Below are 22,204 nucleotides of genomic sequence, written 5' to 3'. Positions count from 1 at the left end.
TGAATTTGGGTTGAGTAGTGAACTTGAGAGCCCCTGTTGGGCCAATGTGGGGACCCTTCTGGAATGCAAAAGGAGTGTCAGGGAGAAGACCTTCTCGCAGGTACGTCTGTAGTGCAGTGGTGGGTCACATGTTCTACATGTAGAAGCTTCCAGGTGGTGCTGAGAGAGAGCCCTCCCTGAAGCCCTGGAAAGCTGCTGGCAGACACTAGGGCAGTCCGCACAATTGACATTAGGGTGGGAGAAGCCCCCTACCCAAATCCAGGAGCTGGGCACACTTCTGATTTTTGATCATTCGTTGGATAAAAACAAGGTCAGAGGCAGGGCACTTGATGGCAGGGTACACGTTTCCAGCTGGATAGGACAACTGCCTCACCTACCTCCTTGAGACACTGGGGATGGAATCTGGGTAAGAACATACACAAGAACAGCCCTGTTGGATCAGGCCCAAGGAAGCCCATCTAGTCCAGCATCTTGTTTCCCACAGTGGCCCACCAGATGCCCCTGAGAAGCCCACAGGCACGAGTGCCTCCTCCTGCTGTTGCTGCAACTGGTATTCAGATGCATCCTGAGGCAGGAGGTGGCCTGTGGCCATTGACAAGACCTGTCTTCCATGAATTTATCTAAGCCCCGCTTAAAGCCATCCAGGGTAGGATGTGTGTGTCCTGCCCAGCTGGGGTTCAACTTGATGAAGGGAGTCTATCCTCCTGGTGATGATCCTGGCCGTCATTTTAGCTAACACACAATCGAAAATCAGGAGTGCACCAATTTTCTCCAACCCTAATGTCGATTGTGTGACCTGCTCTCCTGTAGGTAGTCCTGGGCTAAGATGGGTCACAGTTCTCATTTGGTGTAAGGCAGCTTTGTATATTCATATATATATATATATATCTCCAAGCAAAACACACTGTAGCTAGACAAGCAATCTTCTGTTTTATTAGAGGAAATAGCTTGATGATACGAGTTTCAACCAATCCAACGTGCATACATTTTGTGTATTCATCCGATATCTCAGATTAATGTCTTGTGCAGGATTGATGTCTTCTGCAAGAGGCACATTTTTCAACAGAGATGTATAAAAGCTAGTAATCGGGCAAGCTACTTTTACAAACCAGCGTGGTTAAAGGGTTAAGCTTCCTAAATGTACATTTAAAGGTGGCTTATTCTGAAGTCAGCAATGGCAGCCAGTGATTCCCCTCTAACAGGGATTCCCAGATGTTACTGACTACAACTCCCATAATCCCCAGTGAAAGACCCTTGCAGCTGGGGGTGATGGGAGTTGTACTCATCAGCATCTGGGAATTTCTGTTACAGGGAACATTGGTGGCCACCCCTAAAAGTTAGATCCCAATTAATCGATCTTTATTACAGTCTTTGATCACCATAAAGTAAAATACATTAAAACAGCATTGAAGCAGACTATGCCCACAACTGTAGCTGTTGAGTAGGAAGGTGGTGGTGTAAAAGCTATGCACTGCTAAAAAGCTACTATTTAAGCTGCAAAAAAAAACCTATAAAGCTACCAAATCGATGAAGTTAGGGCTAAAACAGTGAAATATGCTATTCAGAGCTATAAAAGTTTCTAAGTGGTTAAAATCAGCACAGTCAATGGAGGCTGTCGATGAAAACAATAAAACTATAAAATACTGTGGAGTTAAAGCACAAGCAGTAAGATATGCTGTAAAAGATAAAAGGTGATAACATGAGCTGTGTCAGGCCTGATTAGCAATTGCTGGCCGTCTGGACCCGATGAATTTTGCATGCTCCTACACAGAACTTGGCAACGTGATATGTTATGATGTGGTTGCAGCTATGCTATGCAGGAGCAGGAGAGAGCTGTCAGATTGGCCTCTCTCACCTGGCATCTTGGCAAAGAGCGGATGAATAAAAGCAAGGTGAGTGTCTGCAGAATGGGCAGTGAGGGCACAGGCATTCTGGGCAGGAGGTCTTCCTTCTACCACAGCTAAAGGAAAGGCACCACAACAGGTCAGAGTGAAGGCTCTTCTACCCTGTTTTATAGAATAAGGGGAAAAGTTTAAGTGTGATCGTGTGTATATGGTTTGTTATGAACACAGGCTTCAAAGACGCACCAGCCTGAATCTGTGGGATCAGTGGAGTCAACTGGACCCTTCCCTTTCCACCCCGAGAAGATGACTTCTGCTGTCCCAATGGAGTAGGTTTTGTTGTTAATCTGCCCTATGTGGCCGTTTAGGGGCTTTGCTGATCCCATCCTGAGGCCAGAAGTTGGTATTTTTTTGAAACAGCAACCTGGCCTGTTAAAACAAGTCAATGGTTCTCAAACAGAGAGAATCTGGGAGGGGGTACTTAAGAGTCCAATGTCTGTAAAAAGGCTAGAAAGTAGTCCTGTCTGAAGAGCAGGGAGTTCCAAGGCCTCCAACAGCCTGTGGCGCAATCCGTGCTGGGGGTGAGGAATGTTGCAAATCAAGGGACGTATTTGAACAACCATGCACTTCTCTGGAAAAGAATCATTCTGGTTTGGTGGGTACCACAAGGGCGTACTAGCAGCGATGCAACATAGCCACAGACAAATCGAGAGGCGCACTCAGAACGAAAGAGAGGTCGGTGGCATCTTTCAAAAAAACTTTTTTTAAAAAAATCTGCTGTCTGCTCAGTAAAATTCAGAAGGGGGGCTTTGCTCAATCCCAAGACTTTGTTTATTAGAACCGCAGCCATGATGAATCCATTGACGTCACTGGACGCCCAGCAGTTAGTGGGCCTACTCTCGGCAATGTTTGCACCTAACACTTGGGGGCAGCCCTTCTATGAGGCACAGTGAGGTGGTCACCTCAGGCATGGGTGTGAAGCGGGGCACGGGGACAGCACTGCAGTGGGATGGACTGTCATACTGTCCTTCAGGCATCAGTAGCCGCTTGTCCTAAGGAGCCAGTGAGATGCCAAAGGAGGCAGCTCAGGTTGCTCCTCTTTCAGCTGCCACACTCCCAGCAGGCTGGCCATTCACCAGGTAGATCTGCGCGCTACCTGACAAATAGCTGGCCTGCAGGCAATGTGGCTCTCGGGCAAAATGGGAGCAACCCCGTGCGGCTGCTGGGAAGCCAAGGCAGCTGTGCCTCCTTGGACGCCCCCTGGCCTGCTGGGACACTGCCCTCCCAACAATAGTGCTGAAGTGGCAGTGAGTACCTTTTGAACGTGCAAAGCTCTACTCTCAACTTTACTTGGCCTCTCCAGGGTTGCAAGGAAGCAAAATTATCTGCATCTAAAAAAAGGTGTTCCTGTGCCATTTTTATTTAATGCCAGCAGCGAAGGGGAGTGGGCAGAAGAGATGGCCCTACATTCTTTAAGAGAACATGTGAGCAGTGGGTATCTAAAACAGCCAGGCAGCAATTGTGAGCAGACCAGGATCCAAGCGCACGGTTCATGATCGACTTGGCAGCGAGGGGGCAGGCGCCCCGTCGGCCCGCTCTGCCGGCCTTACAGCTTCTTGGCACAATTGGGGCAGTAAACTTGATCGTTGAGGAAGACGAACGGTTTGTTAGCCAACGGGATGGAGCACTTCTTGCAGTTGAAGCAGTAATCGTGCCAGGAATGGCCTTCATGGCTGACCACGTTGGTGCCTTTTCCAAAGCCTGTGGACAAAGGTTTTTAAAAGCAAACGCATTACAAGGAGAAGGGTCTGCTCTCTTCAGCTGGCTGAAGCCATTTGCTGTGGTTCCGATGAGCTGGAATGCACTCCAAGGGTCAAGCAGGCGTTCCAAGAGTATCAAAGAAAAGGTTGGAGGGAATGCAGTCTCATGATCTCAACTAGCAAACCTCGCAAAGTTCAGTGGAGAAATCTAGTGAACCATACTCATCTGCTGTACGTGCAGGCAACTCTTTCGTCAACAGCTACAGCTAGAGAATATATATATTTGGGGGATTATAATTATATCTATCTTATTTGCCCTAATTCAAGACAACTCTAAATTTAAAGGCAACCCTCAAAAAATAAAGGTGAAGTACAGCAGCGATATAGGAAAGATGCTGAAAGGCATCATCATCTCATACTGCATGGGAGGAGGCAACAGTCAACCCCTCCTGTATTCTACCCAAGACAACCACAGGGCTCTGTGGGCGCCAGGAGTTGACACCGACTCGACAGCACACTTAACTTTACAGATTATACCTGTATTTACCCGAAAGGAACAGGAAATGCTTGACAAACAAGCAGAAGGTTGCCAGTTCTAATCCCCGCTGGTATTATATCGGGCAGCAGTGATCTAGGAAGATGCTGAAAGGCATCATCTCATACTGCGCGGGAGGAGGCAATGGTCAACTGCTCCTCTATTCTACCAAAGAAAACCACAGGGCTCTGTGGGCGCCAGGAGTCGAAATCAACTTGATGGCACACTTTACCTTTTACCTGATCTCTAACATCAAAAACCTGGGGAAAACCTAGTCAGATTCAGGTAAATACAGTATATAGCTCTTAAGGGCTAATCTACACAAACAAGTAGCCTTTCTTTCCTCCATATGAGCATGTACTTGGCCTCAGGATCTTGGGGCGAAACGTTTGTGTTAACCAGCCTCTCACACCCATTTCCATGACTGCAGTGACAGCGTGTAAAAAATGGCAGCTGCTATCCTGGAAATGGCTCGCTCCCACTCGTGCACGAGTAAAATGTCACTTTTGCAAAATGGAACTAAAGTTGTGCCATCGAGTCAGTGTCGACTCCTGGCAACATCAGAGCCATGTTGGGGGTTTTTTTGGTAGAATCTAGGAGGGGTTTACTAATGCTATCTCCCGCACAGTATGAGATGATGCCTTTCGGCATCTTCCTATATCGCTGCTGCCCAATAATAGGTATTTCCCATAGTCTGGGAACCATACCAGTGGGGATTTGAACTAGCAACCTCTGGACTAGGACCGGGAAAATCCCCATTCAGCCATGATACTTGCTTGGTGACTGGGCCAGTCACTTCTCTCTCAGCCTAACCTACTTCACAGGGTTGTTGTGAGAAGAAACTTAAGTATGTAGTTCACCGCTCTGGGCTCCTTGGAGGAAGAACGGGAAATAAAATGTAATTTTTTTTTTTAAAGGTACTTCCACGTGGAGCCAACTACTTCATCAAAATTCATTTACCTCTATTTGAAAGCAATAGCGGGGGCAGGCAGTATTGTTCAGTGGACCACACACTGCGGGTAGAACTGCACGTCACAAACCACTGAGATGTATAGGGTAGGAGATGCAGTCTACCCAAGTTCAGGAGCTGTGAATGCTCCTGTTTTCTGCTTGTGTGAGTAAAAATACAGTAGGAGTTGCAGGCAGTGATCATCTGGGTCAGAGGGATTTTCCTCTTACCTCGTTCAGCAGGACCCTCACAGACGATCATGAACCTGCACCTCCGACTCACACCGAAGCGGAAAACAGGAGCATGCACAGCTCCGGACTTGGGTAGGATGCCTCCCCTACCCTGTTTGCCATCGTGTGAGCAAGCTTGGGCAAATCAGCCCTTGGCCGTTGCTGCCACCCGAATCCGTGTCCCTACCTGTGATGGGGTTCTTGCATCCGCTGCACTTCTTGGCAACAAAGGACTTGTAGCAATCCACACAGTAGAACTGATCCTCCACAGCGGTGAAGCGCTGCCCACCCAGCTTCTTGGTGCAAGTGGCACAGACGAAGCACTCCGCGTGGTAAGGCTGATCCTGGTAGGAGACGCCTCCTGAGGTGATGGCCTAGAAGGAGGAGGCAAGCCAGAAGTTGGGAGAAATCTGACTCCATGTCATCAGGCAAGCTATCACCCAGGACCACTCCCAAGGGTTGCTGCCCGCTTGACGAGGTCATCTGAGGGGGCTCTGCTCCGGGTGCCGACAACGAGGGAGGCTCGGCTGTCGCGCATATGGGACAGGGCCTTCTCTGTTGCTGCCCCTGGACTCTGGAATGTTTCTCCCGGTGACTATTCGCTCCTCAGTCTCCATCACAGCTTTTAGAAAGCATGTTAAATCGCAGCTTTTTGCCCAGGCTTTTATTTGATTGTCTATGCTGCTGCTTTTTGTACTCCGTATTACTTTTATGCTTTTGTTTTAAAGTTTTAATCAGATTTGTTTTATATCTTTAGCTTCATATTTTAATTGTCTTTTTTTTTTTACAATCTTGTTTTTAAATTTGGCTGTAAAACGCCTTGGGATTGTTTTAATGAAAGGCGGCATATAAATTTAACAATAAATAAAATAAATAACTGCGGCCCTCCTGTGAATGTTGGCCTACAACTCCCATCATCCCTGGCTATTGGACACTGTGGCTGGGGATGATGGGAGGAGTTGTCCAAAAATAGCTGGGATGCCCAAGTTGAGCGAGACTTCTAAAGACAATCAACTGGGTTGGAGTTTGGCCTGCGAGCCTGGGCGGTATTTTCCCACCACCAACAAGATCTCATTGAATGGAGGTTTCCCCCCTTTGACTCGGCATGGTCTAGCTAAAAAGTGCGAGAAAAGCCCCTTCAGCGACCTGGGAACACGGGAGTCTGGCTGTGTGCCAGTTACACAATCTGGGCCTGCACTCTCCCACCTGTAAAATGGGCATAGTAGCAGACTGGCAATATGAGCGAGAAGAAATACATTTTGATGCACCCTCTTCCACCCGAATAGGAAGGGGATAGGGCCGTAGCTCAGTGGCAGAGTATCTGGTCTGAATGCCAAAGGCCCCAGGTTCAATCCCTGGTATTTCTAAACAGGGCTGGGAAAGGATCCTTCATAGAACCTTGGAGAGCCACTGCCAGTCAGTGTCGGCAGTACTGAGCTAGCTGGCCCAAGGGTCTGACTCAGTCGGTGGCAGCTACCTATGTTTCTCGGGGGATCTGGGAGCACCGCTTTGTTCCTACAACAAGGGAATAAAAGGAGCCCCAAGCTTGGAGGAAGGGAAGGAGGCGAGCGTGATCAAAGCTACGGAGATGGACCAAAGGACTTACATTCTTGCACTTGACACAGGTCTTGGCAAACTTCTGCTCGTGGCAGGTGACACAGTAGATCTCGTCTCCTTTGGGGAAGAAGCTAGCCGTGCCAATCACCTGCTTGCAGTTGTTGCATGTAAAGCACTCCTTGTGCCAGACGGTCTTCTTGTATTCCACATTCTGATCACCTGCAAAGGGAAAAGTAGGCTGTGCCTGTTATCAGTAGCGGCTCATCCTAACAAGCCGGGAGGGCGCCCAACAGGAGGCAGCAGCCTCTAGCTCATGGCAGCTTCTCTCTCCCATCCCGCCACACCATTCATGAGAGCTGTGATGCCTGCAGGTAGATGCCATTGTGATGCCTGTGATGCCATTCCCCAGGTAGAGCTGTGCCCAGAGATGGTGACTGGAGGGGCATGTGGGCGTAGAAGCCCACCACTGCTATTGCCGCCTGTGTTCGTCAGGGGCACAGGCCCCAGAGGCGGAGTACTGGGTGCTTTCTCCCTCAAATTAGACCAACCGTTAGCATGGGAAGAATTCAACCCACGTTTAGCAAGGGCTTGCATTGCATCGTGGGAGACATGTTGTGCACCAGAAACAGGCACTAAGGTCTAAGGCAGCGGTTCACAACCTGCATTCCTGCAGATGTAGTGGAACTACAACTCCCACCATCCCCAACCGCAATTTATTGTGGCTGGGTGTAGTGGCTTAAAGCCTTTGTCTCAGAGCAAACTCGCAGGAGGGAAAGAAATGCTGAATCATCCCTGCTGAGCTGCTTGGCTAGGCTTCTCCTAAAACTATCCTGAATTATCGGTAGGCCACCAAGCACCCTAAAACTTGCAGAGAGCTGGACCAGTGAATTTGATGCTGTAATTCCAAGGTCCCTCTGTATTAGGTATTGGGCAAATACAAAAACCTTCCACAGACAAGCTTACACAGGATGAGAAAAACTGTTAGCTGCTGAACATCTGAGGATGTATTTGCACCAGATGACTCCCCCCCTTGCCCCCCCCCCTTTTCCTTAGTTAAAAACCAACACGGTTAGGCTTGTAAAAAGAAAAGACTTTTAAAAACAATTTTATTCAAGTACTGCGTGCGGACTGCTTCTGTCGGAGGCTTTCTTAGCTTTAAATACAGCTAAGAATACTTAATAGTATTACAAAAATAGGTTGTCTTAATGCACATGTAAATGTTTGAGTCTTTTGCAATGCCCTAGATACAATGGGCGTAGGCTAGTGTTTCTTATTTTAATTATGTTGCAGGTAATTAAATTAGGAATATACAAAGCACACACCAAAGAAACAGACATTCTAATGCAAAGTCTGACTAAACAAACTTTCCCCTAGACTAAACTTCCCGAAGCCAACAGGCTTCCTTTTCCTTACATCACCAAACCTTGGATGAGAATTCAAGCTTCTGGCTCTCATTTCTTTCCAGGACCTGCAGAGTCATTTTCCTGCAGCCATCCATCCTTCATGGCCACATGTCCTTCTCTAATAAAGAACTCCCTTCTTCCTGCCAACTGCTCTCTAGGTCCCACCCACCTGGTGTGCTGATTGGTTGAGCCCTGTAGTTCACCAGTCTGTCAGTCAAGACAGGATTCACTTCTGGTTAGCTCTTTAGAGGGAGGAGTGGCTGATCACTACAATGGGGATGCTGGGAGTTGTAGTTCAGCAACACCTTGAGGAACCCAGGTTGGGAACCACTGATCTAAAGGCACATAATACAGCTACCTTGCTGAAACTAAGCAGGTCTTGGTGTGGTCAGTGCCTGGATGGGAGACCCATGTATGCCACCTTCAGGGAGGGGGCCGTAGCTCAGTACTAGAGCATCTGCTTTGCAGGCAGGCGGTCGCAGGTTCAATCCCTGGCAGCATCTTCCGGCAGGGCTGGCAAAGAGTCTTGCCTGAAACCCTGGAGAGCTGCTGCCAGTCAGTGTAGACACTACTGAGCTAGAGGGACCAATGGCCTGATTCGGTATGAGGCCGCTTCCTGCCTCCCCCTGTCCTCCCCAGCTCTCTGCTGCTGAGAGACCTTACCTGACACAATGGGCTTCAGGCAGCCCTTGCAGGTGGGCGCCCCCTCGATGGTGGTACACTTGTTGCACCACACCTTGTTGTGCTCCTTCAGCATGAAGGGCTCGTTCACCAGGGACGCCGAGCACTTGAAGCAGCGGAAGCAGGTGTCGTGCCAGTAGCGGTTCTTGAAGTGCAGCTCCTGCAGGCAGGAAAGGGGACGCGGAGAAACAGACATGAGACCTTCGAGGAGCGAGGAGACCTGAGCAGCTTCCGTCCCCAGGGGAGCAACGTCAGACCCCCAACGAGAGGCACCCAGCTGGATCCGGTCCGTCTAGTCCAGCAGTGCTCTCTGTAGCAGGGATTCCCAGATGTGGACTACAACTCCCAGAATCCTCAGCTGCAGTGGCCTTTGGCTAGGGATGATGGAAGCTGTAGTCCACAACAACTGGGAATCCCTGTTACAGAGAACACTGCCCACCAGATGCCCCATGTGAAGCCCAGAAGCAGGGCCCGAAGGCAAGGAATCTACCCTGCGGTTGCTCCCCAACAACTGGTATCCAGAGGTAGATTGCCCCTGAACATGAAAGTTCCATTGAGACATCACGGCTAATAGCCAGGGATCAATCTCTCTTCCTCCATGAATGTGTCTCCTACCCTTTTTAAGCCATCTAGCCTGGTGGCCCTCCCTGCCGCCTTTCTGGCAGCAAATCCCATAGTTCATGAGCCAATTGAGGTGGTCAGTACCATTTGGAGGGACAGATGCTCATAGTGATTTTTTTTCTTGGGTCTACTACACCCTGAGAGGTGGCAAATAGGTAATAGCAGCTTACTTATAAATATGTTCAGCTTTCAGTGTGTTCCCACGCTTCATCTGAAAGCGGAACATTTTGCAGTGCTATCATCTAGGAGAGCAGACCCTGTCAGAAATCACAACTATCTGGGGTGAGACAAAGCATTTGTTCCCCTCAGATGGTACTGACCACCACAGCTGGCTCATGTACTAAATCTGACTACAAGATCTCTGGATAAGAATCAAGATCATAACCGTTGCTTGTACAGTGCCAAAAAGGATGCAGTTCAGTTCAACAGTTCAGGGTCGAACCAAACCACCCCCTGTTCAGTCCGACCCCCTTGACTGACCCCCGCTGGCCATTCAGGGGGTTCTCAAGTCTGTTTGGGTTTTTTTAAAAAAATTAGTACTTACCCCTTCAGGGCGGCTTCTACGAGGATGTGGGGGGGAGTTGTCCATGAAGGTCTCCCCTCCCCCCCTGACCTTCCTTGTGCCAAAAATCACCAGGTTCTGGTGTTCTTCAGCCCTTTCCAGGCCTTTCCCCCATTGTGGTGGCCATTTTAGAGGCCACCATGCATGCGCAATGGGCCCCTGCATGGCCGGGTCATGACCACAGCCAGGGGGAAAGGCCCAGAAAGCGCTGTAGAATGCTCAAAATGGGCGATTTTTGTGAAGAGGAAGGCTGGCGGGGGGGAGGGGGAACCTCAGTGGACACCCCCCCACACACACATCCTCAGAGAAGCCGTCCGGAGGGGGTGCATACTATATTTTTAAATGACTCACAACCTCACCCCACCCCAACTGAACCCAGTTCGGTTCGATGGGGGGCAAAACTGAACTGGCCCGGTCCTGTTCGGGTCCAGTTCAGACTCGAACCGAACCAGGCCAGTCAGTTTTGTGCACACCTCTAGTGCCAAGTGCCTAGCATAGGGTTGCTATATAACTAGACTGTGGTACTCCTGACTGCTGGGCATTTATCGTGTAGGTTCCTTGCACCCAATTCCGATTCCCTACCTTCGAATCGGCTCCAATCATTCACCATGTAGGTTCCGGGTACCCAATTCCCATTCCCGACCTTCGAATCGGCTCCGATCATTCACCGTGAAGGTTCCGGGCACCCCATTCCCATTCCCTACCTTCGAATCAGCTCCGATGGGTTTCCGGCACTCTATGCAGGTGTTGGCACAGAATTTATCAAAGCATTTGACGCAGCAATGGCGGCCTTCCTTCTGCACATACTTCTTCCCGTGCAGTGGGTCACGGCAGTAGTGGCAGTCAAAGCGCTCGGACATGGTGCCCACAGTGTAGCTGCCGGGCCCTTCGGAGGAAGGAGAAAGAACAAAGAATCATAGAATTGGTGCTTGGGCAACAACAACCTTTGAAGTTCAGGGATGAAGCTCAGATTGAAGCTTGGCCTTTCTAGTCCATGTGCCAGGCTCACAAACGGTGGCCCCTGGGACCATCTCAGGAGACAAAGGCTCATCGTGATTTTCGGCAACTGATCATCGCCAGCCTAAAAGACTTGGAAGGGAATCGCAAAAGTTAGCAGGTGGGGGGGGTGAGAAGTAATGAAAACAGATCAGCCAGGGCTGAGGTTTTGGGGGTATTCAGGACATTTGGGGGGCTCAATTATGGCTCATGCCACCCTATGGCTACAGCCCCACTAGAGATGGGAAAGAGGTGAGAGCACGGTTGCACTTAACAGCTTCCTGTGTGTTATTAGCCCTTCTTTATCCCTGCCCCTAAACAATTAGGGTAAAACTGTAGTCGTTTTTGCACAGAGCAAAGGATCAGGGTAACCGCGAACAAATGGTTGTCCTCTCTCCACGGAGTGATCTTTGGAGGACATTCCTGCCAAGTTGCTTTTCCATTCCTCTGACAACATCGATAAAATTTTATAGCAGGTTTTGTGTTTTTAAAAGCTTCCCACTGCAGATGTGGACGCTGCATACTGTCCGATGGCCAGGACAAGAAAAGCATGACAACACCCCGAAAGCTGAAAGCACTGCAGTGCTATCACCTGTTTTCCATCCTTAGGTGTGTGGTAGACCTTGTCAAAAATCACAATGATCATTTGTGTGTCCCCCCCCCGCCCGCTCCCCCCCCCCCGATGGTTCCAACCATGCCAGCTGGTTCACAACAGTCACTCAGGTCTAATGCACTGCACTTAAAGGCAAAGAAACTTTAGCCAGCAAGGGTGGTCCTGTCTGTTTATTGCTGCTCAACTTTGGCCCTCCTGCTGGCCTACAAACCCCATAATCCCTGAGTTGTGGTCCAAAAATAGCTGAGGGGCCAAAGTTGAGCAGGCCTGGTTTATTCTATAACACCACCACCAGTGTTCCCTCTAACAGGGGTTCCCAGATGTTGACTACAACTCCCAGAATCCCCAGCTGCAATGGCTTTTGTTTGGGGATTATGGGAAGTTGTAATCAACAACATCTGGGAATCCCTGTTAGAGGGAACACTGACCACCACCATACGAAGTTGCCTTCCACTAAGTCAGTTCTATCTAGCCTAGTATTGTCTACGCCAGAGATTCTCAGCGTTGGGTCCCCAGATGTTATTGGACTTCAACTCCCATCATCCCCAGCATTGATCCCCAGCGTTGATCCCTCTCCCGTAAATCATCTAATTAACTTGGGGGTTGGCTGATCAAGTAGCTAGAAATGGGGACGTCTTTTTTTAAAAAAATTGCAGCTCCGTTCAACAGATTTCACAGCTACAATCAACCAGCAAGATTAAGCACCTTCCTGCAAACTGGACACAAATCAGAGAAGGTCATGTTAAGAACCGAACATAAGAACAGCCCTGCTGGATCAGGCCCAAGGAGGCCCATCTAGCCCAGCATCCTGTTTCAAACAGTGGCCCAACAGATGCCTCGGGGAAGCCCACAGGCAAGAGGGGAGGACATGCCCTCTCTCTGGCTGTTGCTCCCCTGCAACTGGTATTGAGAGGCATCCTGCCTCTGAGGCTGGAGGCATGGCCTGCAAGCATGCTTGTGTGTTGGGTTTCCATCACCAGAGGGCACTATAAGACTTCCACACAGACTTCCCATGAGAAAGGCCCACAATGAATAGACAGATACCAAAAGCAGGCAGATTAGGGAGGGAGGGGAAGAGCATCTAGGTTCCAAGTTTCCTCCCTGGCAGCAGCTCCAAGACAGGGCTGAGAGACCTCCCTTATGAGACATGGCTGCAACATCTGGGGCTTTTTGGTTTAGAAAAAAAGACGACTGTGGGGAGACATGATAGAGGTCAAATCATGCATGGTGTGGAGAAAGTGGAGAGAGAGACATTTTTCTGCCTCTCACAGAACACTAGAATCAGGGGTCATCCCGTGAAACTGATTGCCAAGAAATTTAGGACCGAAAAAAGGAAGTACTTTTTCACACAGCACATAATTAATCTATGGAATTCACCACCACAGGAACAAAAGAGGAGAAGCCCTCAAAGTGCAGAGAAAAAGTACTGCCCACTGAATAGTGAGTATCATAACTCTTTGTGAGTAGTGACTCTAATTCTTTCAAGGAGAGACCACATCTGCCTTCCACACCATTGCAAAAGATCTTGGCATAGCTTAATAGCAGCAGCATTACAACATCATCATCACATCAATTTGCATGGTCTTTTATAAAAGACAAGAGGGAAGATCCCTGCCCCAAGGGCTTACAATCTGCCCTTCGACACAGAGGAAACAGAAGAAGGGGAGAGAAATAGAGGCAGGGGATAAACCCAGAAACAATAAATGTTTATTTCCATTGCAAATTGTGTGGTTGCCACATCTGTTGCTCAACGGCACTGTTCTTTTCCCTCTAGGGTTGTAAAGCAGTGGGGGGTGGCACCATTTCGGGGTGGGTAGGGACAGAGGCTTCCAGTTGCTGGCCTCTTTCTTTGGAAAATTCTTAAGGCAACAGGGCCTTAAGCCAACTCCCTCCCAAGTGTCCCGTGGCAACACCTTCGGCTTCATCCATTTTGCACCTGCGCCTCCCGGACTGCCTTTATCAACTCCACAGGCTGCCAATCCAGGCCATCTGTCCCTTTGCATTTGAGCTCCAGTCGAGAAACTGCCAACTGCACAAGACGCAGGAAACAGAGAAACAGGGAGGCTAATCCATCCAGAAGTGTGGAGCTTAAAGCCGATAGACTTCTTCTCCCTCTCTCACTACACTAGAACCAGGGGTCATCCCATGAAAATGGATTGCCAAGGAATTTAGGACCAACAAAAGGAAGTACTTTTTCACACAACGCATAATTAATCTATGGAATTCTCTGCCACAAGATGTGGTGACAGCCAACAGTCTGGATGGCTTTAAGAGGGGCTTAGATTAATTCACGGAGGAGAGGCCTATCAATGGCTACTAGTTGGAGGGCTACAGGCCACCTCCAGCCTCAAAGGCAGGATGCCTCTGAGTACCAGTTGCAGAGGAGCAACAATAGGAGAGAGGGCATGCCTTCACCTCTGGCCTGTGGGCTTCTCAAGGGCATCTGGTGGGCCATTGTGGGAAACAGGATGCTGGACTAGATGGGCCTCCTTGGGCCTGATCCAGCAGGGCTGTTCTTATGAAGTCACACAGGCTCCATTTTCTTGGACATAAGAAAGACCAAAAGAACCCTATTTTGATAGATCACTTTTGAGATTGACTTCAAAGTCCCATTTAACTGGGCCAAGTTATTCTCCCTCCATGACATGTCCAAGACAGGCTGCACAGAATCAAAGCCAGAATTCTCTTCCCTAAACAAGTAAACAGGCTTGAAATATCCAAAGTATGCTTCTACAAGGCCAAGTATATGTTCTCTTGTAAACTGAACGGCTTTGTTTGGCCATGATCCTCTGTTTAAATGAACTGTGGTTGTTCAGGATCCCAAGAAGCCCCGGCTGAATAATTCAGAGGTTTTAACGCTCTGATCATGGAGGAGGAGAACTGGTCTTGTGGTAGCAAGCATTCACTGCCACCCCTCAGGGGCGGATTAAGCTTTTTGCCGCCGATAGGCAAAAATGCTTTTGCCACCCCTTTACCTTAAACAAAAAAGGTCTGCCTTTTCTTGTAATAAGGTAAGGGGGAGGTCTCCTTGCCCACTCCAACCTTGCTGCAGCAGCCGCCATATACTCAGTCATATACTCAGATAGACCATTGGTCTATCCAGCTCAGTATTGTCTACACAGACTGGCAGCAGCTTCTCCAAGGTTGCAGGCAGGAGTCTCTCTCAGCCCTATCTTGGAGATGCAGCCAGGGAGGGAACTCGGAACCTAGATGCTCTTCCCAGAGCGGCTCCATCCCCTGAGGGGAAGATCTTCCAGTGCTCACACATCAAGTCTCCCATTCATAGGCAACCAGGGTAGACCCTGCTTAACTAAGGGGACAAGTCATGCTTGCTACCAAAAGCCCAGCTCTCCTCTCGAAGACCCATTGGCTGACCTGATGAGAAGAATTACTCAAAGTAGTCCCTTTAATTTAGTTTTGTGTTGGTTTGGGGGGGGGGCTAATTCGAACTCACAGTAAAGCCTCGCAATAAAACCTGCGGTGCGTAAAAGTCCCAGGTTTTCTTTTTTTTAACCCCCTTAGCAATATGCCGCTTCTATGGCTGGGACACTGCCTCCCCCCCACACTCCAATTTGCCAAAACATCCAGCTCTGCTAACCCTGATCCTTCTCCATTTATCCGTACAGTTGCCACCTCATCAATCATCAGACGGAACAACTGGAGATACACACACTCACCGCACTTCCTCTCTCTGTGTACGTCTCTTTCTTTGCTAGAGCTACTTTAGCCATTCTATTATTATTATTATTATTATTATTATTATTATTATTATTAGGCCATGAGACCCAGACCTGATCCATAGCCTGCCAACCACCATCCCTCTCTTAAGCTATCAAAACTAGAAGATCACACAAGCAAAGACCAGAAGCCAGTGGGAACTGCCAACCCAAAGGTCCGTGCCCGGCCAGGGACAGCTAAGAAAAACAAATGCGTTAATTGCAAACTCATTCCTGCAATGTTCTCCCCCCCCTCTTCCCCACCAGTCTAAATATAAGCACATTACCCCATTGTTTTCCTGACTCACTTGCCCTTTAACTTGATTACCCGGAATTTGGTCCCACTATATAAAGTCGACTGTGTCATGGCAACAGTCTGCAGAACACATTCAACAAATGAAATGGAGGCAGAGAAGATAAGCAGAGGACCATCTGGGGGGATAAATGCTCATTGTGGTTTTTGACAAACTCTACCACCCCTAGAGATGGGGAAGAGGCGAGAAGATTGTGGGGCTTTTAGCTTTCCATGCTTCAATTGTCCTGACCATCAGGTCTGCAGCGGGCACATTTGCAATCGTGTTTTCAAAGTTTTTTAAAACCCAGAAACCACTATGGAAGTGTATCGATGTTGACAGAGGAATGGACATGAAAATTGGCAAGAATGTCCTCCAAAGATTATTCCATGGAGAGAGTGCTACTGCTATGAATACTTACATGCCACTCTTCAAACAAAGTTCTCAAAGCAGTTTACATAGAAAAATCAATAAGGCATAAATAAGATGGTTCGCTGTCCCCTAAGGGTTCACAGATCTCAAAGAAACATATGGCCTCTGGAGGGATGCTGTGCTGGGTTTGGATAAAGGTAAAGTGTGTAGTCAAGTCGATTTCACACCATTTTTTTAAAAAAACATTTTATATCCCGCTCTTCCTCCAAGGAGCCCAGAGCGGTGTACTACATACTTACGTTTTCTCCTCACAACAACCCTGTGAAGTAGGTCAGGCTGAGAGAGAAGTGACTGGCCCAGAGTCACCCAGCAAGTCTCATGGCTGAATGGGGATTTGAACTCGGGTCTCCCGGGTCCTAGTCCTGCACTCTAGTGAGCTCTAGTCTATGAAAGCTTAAGCAACAATACAAGTTAGCCTTTAAGGTGCCACCCTTTGTTCCTGGACTTCCACAGCGGTTGGTGTATCCTTATCTTCACCTAGACATGTGGCTTGCTTTGAAAATGGCCATGGTCCAGCTTAACACAGTGAGCTCTCAGCCTGACTGACTATGTTCCTGGGCCTGTTTATACACAGCCCTGAGAGACCATCGGCATGCCAGTTCCCAGGAGAATGGATGACCAGACTCCGTTCCAGGTCATTGAAAAAATGCATGCAGCCCCACCAGAGATCTGAACCGCACCCACAGCCGTTTAAGCAGAGCTGTTTGCCTAGCATTATTCTCTTGAAGTGGAGACAGTTTCCTGAGAATTCCAACTTAGATTTCGAAAAGAGATAGAGGCCGCATTCACAGGTAACGTGGAACCACGGTTCCACTCCCCTGTCTGAATTCAGACGCAACGGAGAGCAGGCAATCTGCAGTCAGGGAGACAGCAGAGAGGAGAAGGAACTGGCTGTGCAGGTTTCCTTCTTGCATGAAAGACAGCCCACACGGCCAATCACAGCTGGAGAGAGGGAGGAGCTTCCTCCCTCAACTCCAGTTCTAGGCAGCCGAGCAGTTCGTCATTCGCACATAACGCAGGCTGTGGTTAACCTCGGGTTGGAGCAGCAAAACTCTCTGCAACCTGAGGGTTCAAATTGGAGTTTGGAGAGTGAAACCTCTGGTAACTACGAAGCTGTAGTTTCAGTGGGGTGTCCTGTATTCGGATGTACAAGTTTCGCATCCTCTGGCCCCTTCAACTCTGGTTTCACGTTACGTGCGAATGGGACGTAAGTTTCTAGCTCTCAAGAATGGCTTGGAACTGCATTGGTGAAATGTTGGAGGGTGGGAGGTTGTGGCTGAGCAGGATTTCCAGGGGGCAAGCAGTGGGTGGGGGGCTTACATAGCCCAACCACAGCAAACAATCTGTGATCCTAAACATGCAAACTTGAGCTGTTTGTATAGCCGAACCTACCTCACAGGGTTGTTGTGAGGACAAACAAGCCACTCTGGGCTCTTTGGAGGAAGAGCAGGATATAAATGTGATAGATAGATAGATAGATAGATAGATAGATAGATAGATAGATAATCTGTGCACACTGCAAGCTTCTGTTTTTCTTGGCACCAAATCTGGATTACCTTGGCTAGGATCCAATATGCTACATGGAGCTCTCTTTTTTCCAATCCCCCCTTCCAGTGGTAGATTCCCCCCTGGGGGGGGCTCCTCCAGAGCAGTACCCCATAAGACCCACAGGGTTGCCACTGAAAGGAAACTCTGCCCCACACCCCATGTGTATCCAGAAGTGCCTTTTTGCTTGCACACAGAAGTAGTTGGGTCTCATCCCTTGGCATCAAGTGTTGATTGGATCTCTCTCTCTCTCTCTCTCTCCCCCGTGCAAAGGACACACAGCCCTGATTGTCATCTGAATTGTCACCAGACAGGTGAGGGCTTGATTTGTAACTATACAATCACCCCTCTCCAACTGCGAGGGTTCCGTTCCTGGAAAACCACGCGATTGGCAGATTCATGATTGGCAAGGCATTAAAACCAATGGAAACAGCGGGTTAGGGGAACTGCAAAAAGACCAAAGAATACAATAGCTAAAAATTCCCTCAACTCACTCCCAAATCACCAAGAGTCGCAAGAGGACTGAGCAGATTTAACCTCTGGAATATTTTTTTTTTGTGGGGGGGGAACCCAAATAGCTAAAAGGCACTTTTGAATCCCCCCAGATTGCCCAAAGGCACTTGAAATCATGAGGAGTTGGCAGGGTCAGCAAGATGAATGAGAAACTGAACCTCTGAACCACCCAAAATGGTGAACCCCACCCCCACCCCAAAATCACAACAAAAGCTCACCAATTGCAGACACTCGGGTTGCAGTTGGTGAGACCGATCACAATTTCCCAGTCGTGGGTACCCAAAACCATGATTGATGAGGGATGACTGTATTGCCTAAGTTTTATTTTCAGGCCTATGTTTTTGTAGAAAGGAAAGAAAAGAAAAAGAAAAGGGAACTGGCAGATGAAAGGGAATATAAAGGACAGAGTTTGATAAAGTTGCTTTCTAAATTATTATGTCTGGGAATGTCCCGAACTATTAATCAAAATGCTGACAATTCTCTCACTAACCAACACTGAAACTGCAGACTCCCTCCAGATGCTGAGAACTATCTGTCAGTCCATCACTGGGCAACTGAGATTTAATTCTGAACTTAGGAACATCGGAACATCGGAAGCTGCCATATACTGAGTCAAACCATAGGTCTATCTAGCTCAGTATTGTCTACCCAGACTGGCAGCGGCTTCTCCAAGGTTGCAGGCAGGAATCTCTCTCAGCCCTATCTTGGAGATGCTGCCAGGGAGGGAACTTGGAACCCAGATGCTCTTCCCAGAGCGGCTCCATCCCCTGAGGGGAATATCTTGCAGTGCTCACACATCAAGTCTCCCATTCATATGCAACCAGGGCAGACCCTGCTTAGCTAAGGGGACAAGTCGTGCTTGCTACCACAAGACCAGCTCTCATCCATTATATGCAAACCAACTCACAAGTAACTGATACCCCTACAAAAGCAGTGGGGGCTGCTAAGATTAATGCAATCGGCAAACCAGCTGTTCCAGTGCTCCTGACCTGCCGATGAGCATGTGTTATCCCCTGAGTTCATATTCCAGCTATGATGCCCAGTGGGGAAGAAACAAAATGAAACACCTTTTGCATAAAAACTTTTCAAAAGTAATATCAAAAGAATCTCTGGCAGTGCATTAACACCTTCTCCCGAAGGAATATCACACATAGCTCCTCTAATTATTCCTGATATGCTGGAAAGCCCTCAACGATCTATTAAGGATGCATTAAATAAAGAATTTCTGACGTGGGGCGAGGAATGGAGAAAACCTTCATTACACAAATCAGAAAGAGATCTTAAGCGCCGGTCACCCACATGAAATGCAAAAAATCTTGAGTTTTACCTGAGTGCCTGTGATATGCCATCTTGCAAAGACAAAAATCACCACCAGCTCTACATTAGACAAGGGAGTCCCGCTGATAAGAACATGTCCCAGTTTGATCGCTAGCTTATAGTTAAGGGAGGCTATTAATACGGGGGAAGGGCTACCCACAGATGTCCACACCCCTTCCCTGGGACTCATGGACCTAATCCCACTCAAAACATCTTACCATTTTAGGTGATCTCAGGGGAGAAGAATAGGACACAGTGAATGTACCACCAGCGACATATAAATACCTGCCTGACTACTTCAGCCTCCAAAACTGTCCAAAAGCTGGGCAGCCTTTTTAGCAACCTGAACCCTCTCACTGCATGGAATGGTCTTGGCTTAAGAGACAAGTCCATGTTCAACATCTCAAGACACGTTTTATGCCTAGCTTCGTAAGAGAGAACTCAGGTTCTGCCCGCTGGTAAGACAGTGTCCTTGGCACAGAACACTAATCATTCCTACAGATGCAAACAATGCTTTGGACGGCTTGTCTTGCTGACCTGTGAACTTTTGTACACTTGTCCTACGCATTTTTCGGTTGTGTGAACAGCCTCAGACAGAGAATAAGAAAGAAAGATGATGCCCAACAAGCCTCGCCAGATGATGAAGTCAAACCGAAGATCTACATCTCAGGCGGTGAATTTGAACCTCAAGCTAGGAGCAGCAACATCTGGAGACATTCTGTCAAAACTCTCCCCTCCACCCCTGGTTTTGGATTCTAGTTTAGTGCTTGCTTGCAAACCAAGGTTTGCTGCATGGCAGCGGTTCAGACATCACAACAAAGCATGGTCTGGTGTTCTGTCTAAACTGTCTTTGAGTGTTGATCACGTTTACTTTCCAAGACAGCTCAGCAGTTCGAACCACGATTTGTTGCGATGTCTGAAACTGCTGACATTCAACAAAACGTGGTTTGCAAGCAGCCATCAAAATCTGAAATCAGGATTTGAAGTTGTTTTGCAAACCAGGATTTGGGCAAACTGTACATGGTAAGACATCTCTAAGCTAGGTGGCGCTACCCCCAAGGCTCAGACCTGATCCTGGCATTTCTCATGTGTAGCCTAATCCAGGCAGGGCTTACCTAGCCTGGGTTTGGCTGCGCATGAGAACAGCCTCACTATATATGGGGTACCTGAGCTGAAGGTTTGCTACCACTGTTCCCTCTAAAGCGTGCACATGTGCACACGCTCACACATTTTCTGGTGTCCGCTCAGTTAATTTTAGATCTCGCTCAGGTTGGATCAGGAAGGCCCAAATCTGAATGCATGTGTGCACACACTGCCTTGATACTGCCTCCCCGAACTAATCTAATTCTACACAGAGATGAAAAAAATTAGAGAGAACACTGTTTGCGACCAGAGTTTTGCGAACCTTTGTTTAAAAAAGGTTGAGAGCCCCTGATCTAGGGTACCCATTCAATTTTCAGAACAGATGTCCTACCTAGAACACACTTAACATTCCTCCACTTTTGCACATCCCAGGAGAAGATTGTACTGTAGCTGTGGGCCATGTGACTTTCCAGAACGGTAGCCCACTGTTATGAATTTTCTTGCTAAGGAACTCCAGATGAGCTTCTGAATAACCCTCTGTGCATCCATGAAAGAGTTTGAAAACCACCCTGTTAATGGTCTGATGAAATTAATTCAATTCCATTCTGAATTAATTTCTGAATATTTCCTTCACCTTTCAGCCCCCACACATGCCGCTTTCCCAAAAGGTTAAGGAGCAGATTGGCCCTGTGAGTAAGCCGTGCGTTTTCCTTAGCATCATCTTGACCCAAACAATCTGGCCATAAAAAGGAAGGGGTGGGCACAGATGGTGGTGGGTCTCACATTTCCTTCCATCATTCAGCGGCAAGGAAACAGTGGCTTTAAAATGCCCAGGCGTGGATGAACTATTAGTCATTATAGCCAAACAGAGAAACCCAACAGCAGTAAGCAGAGAGTGAGAAGGGCATCAGGTATACTTGGGGATCGTGTTTCCCATTAAATCTACGTACAGTATACATTGGCCCCTGCTGGCAAAGCAACCCTATTAAAAGGCCAATGAGTGGATGTGGAGGCAATAATTTGCTTAGTGAATCCTCAAGGGTTCAAACGGCCATTATCATAAGATTTCATGGTGAGAGCATACAGGGGACTCATGGATCTCTAGTGGCTGGGGGACATCTCATTCAAAGAGGACAACCCATTCGAAAGAAATGAAGTATAAGCCTTGGATTTTCACTTTTTAGTCGCATCACATCAACACAATCATGTTCCTGTAGGCAGACAAGCTGCACTGATGCTACGATACTTTCTACGATACTCGTGCTACGATACTCATGCTACGATACTCGTGCTACGATACTCGTGCTACGATACTTTCCTTCCAAACTTATAACTCTCAAACAGGAAATGTTGGTGTGGGGATGGGGCCGTGGTGAGCTCAGTGGCAGAACATTGGCTTTGCACACCCTGGTTCAATCCCTGGCAGCATCTCCAAGATAGGGCTGGGAGAGACTCCTGCCTGCAACCTTGGAGAAGCCTCTGCCAGTCTGTGTAGACAGTATTTAGCTAGATGGACCCATGGTCTGACTCAATATATGGCAGCTTCCTATGTTCCTA

General features: G+C 48.2%; 1 protein-coding gene across 3 annotated transcripts in view; it reads right to left on the bottom strand.

The window, feature by feature from the left end:
* Positions 1-911: 911 nt before the first annotated feature.
* Positions 912-22,204, bottom strand: part of FHL1 (four and a half LIM domains 1) — a 40,871-nt gene continuing 19,578 nt past the window's right edge. For 2 of the 3 annotated variants that reach the window (XM_053273931.1, XM_053273928.1), the window contains 5 exons: positions 10,844-11,025; positions 8,939-9,116; positions 6,922-7,091; positions 5,503-5,689; positions 912-3,602 (listed from right to left, as the gene is read on the bottom strand). In XM_053273931.1, coding sequence (XP_053129906.1) covers positions 3,448-3,602; positions 5,503-5,689; positions 6,922-7,091; positions 8,939-9,116; positions 10,844-10,999 — 846 coding nt within the window. In that variant the 5' untranslated portion in view covers positions 11,000-11,025 and the 3' untranslated portion in view covers positions 912-3,447. Of the gene's footprint in view, positions 3,603-5,502; positions 5,690-6,921; positions 7,092-8,938; positions 9,117-10,843; positions 11,026-19,574; positions 19,728-22,204 lie in introns of those variants that run through there. The other variant, XM_053273929.1, reaches the window with a different exon arrangement.

This window comes from Hemicordylus capensis, chromosome 11, assembly GCF_027244095.1.
Source record: "Hemicordylus capensis ecotype Gifberg chromosome 11, rHemCap1.1.pri, whole genome shotgun sequence".
NCBI lineage: Eukaryota > Metazoa > Chordata > Lepidosauria > Squamata > Cordylidae > Hemicordylus > Hemicordylus capensis.
The sequence above is the reverse complement of the archived record's forward strand: the minus strand, read 5'-3'. Positions and strand labels throughout refer to the sequence as shown.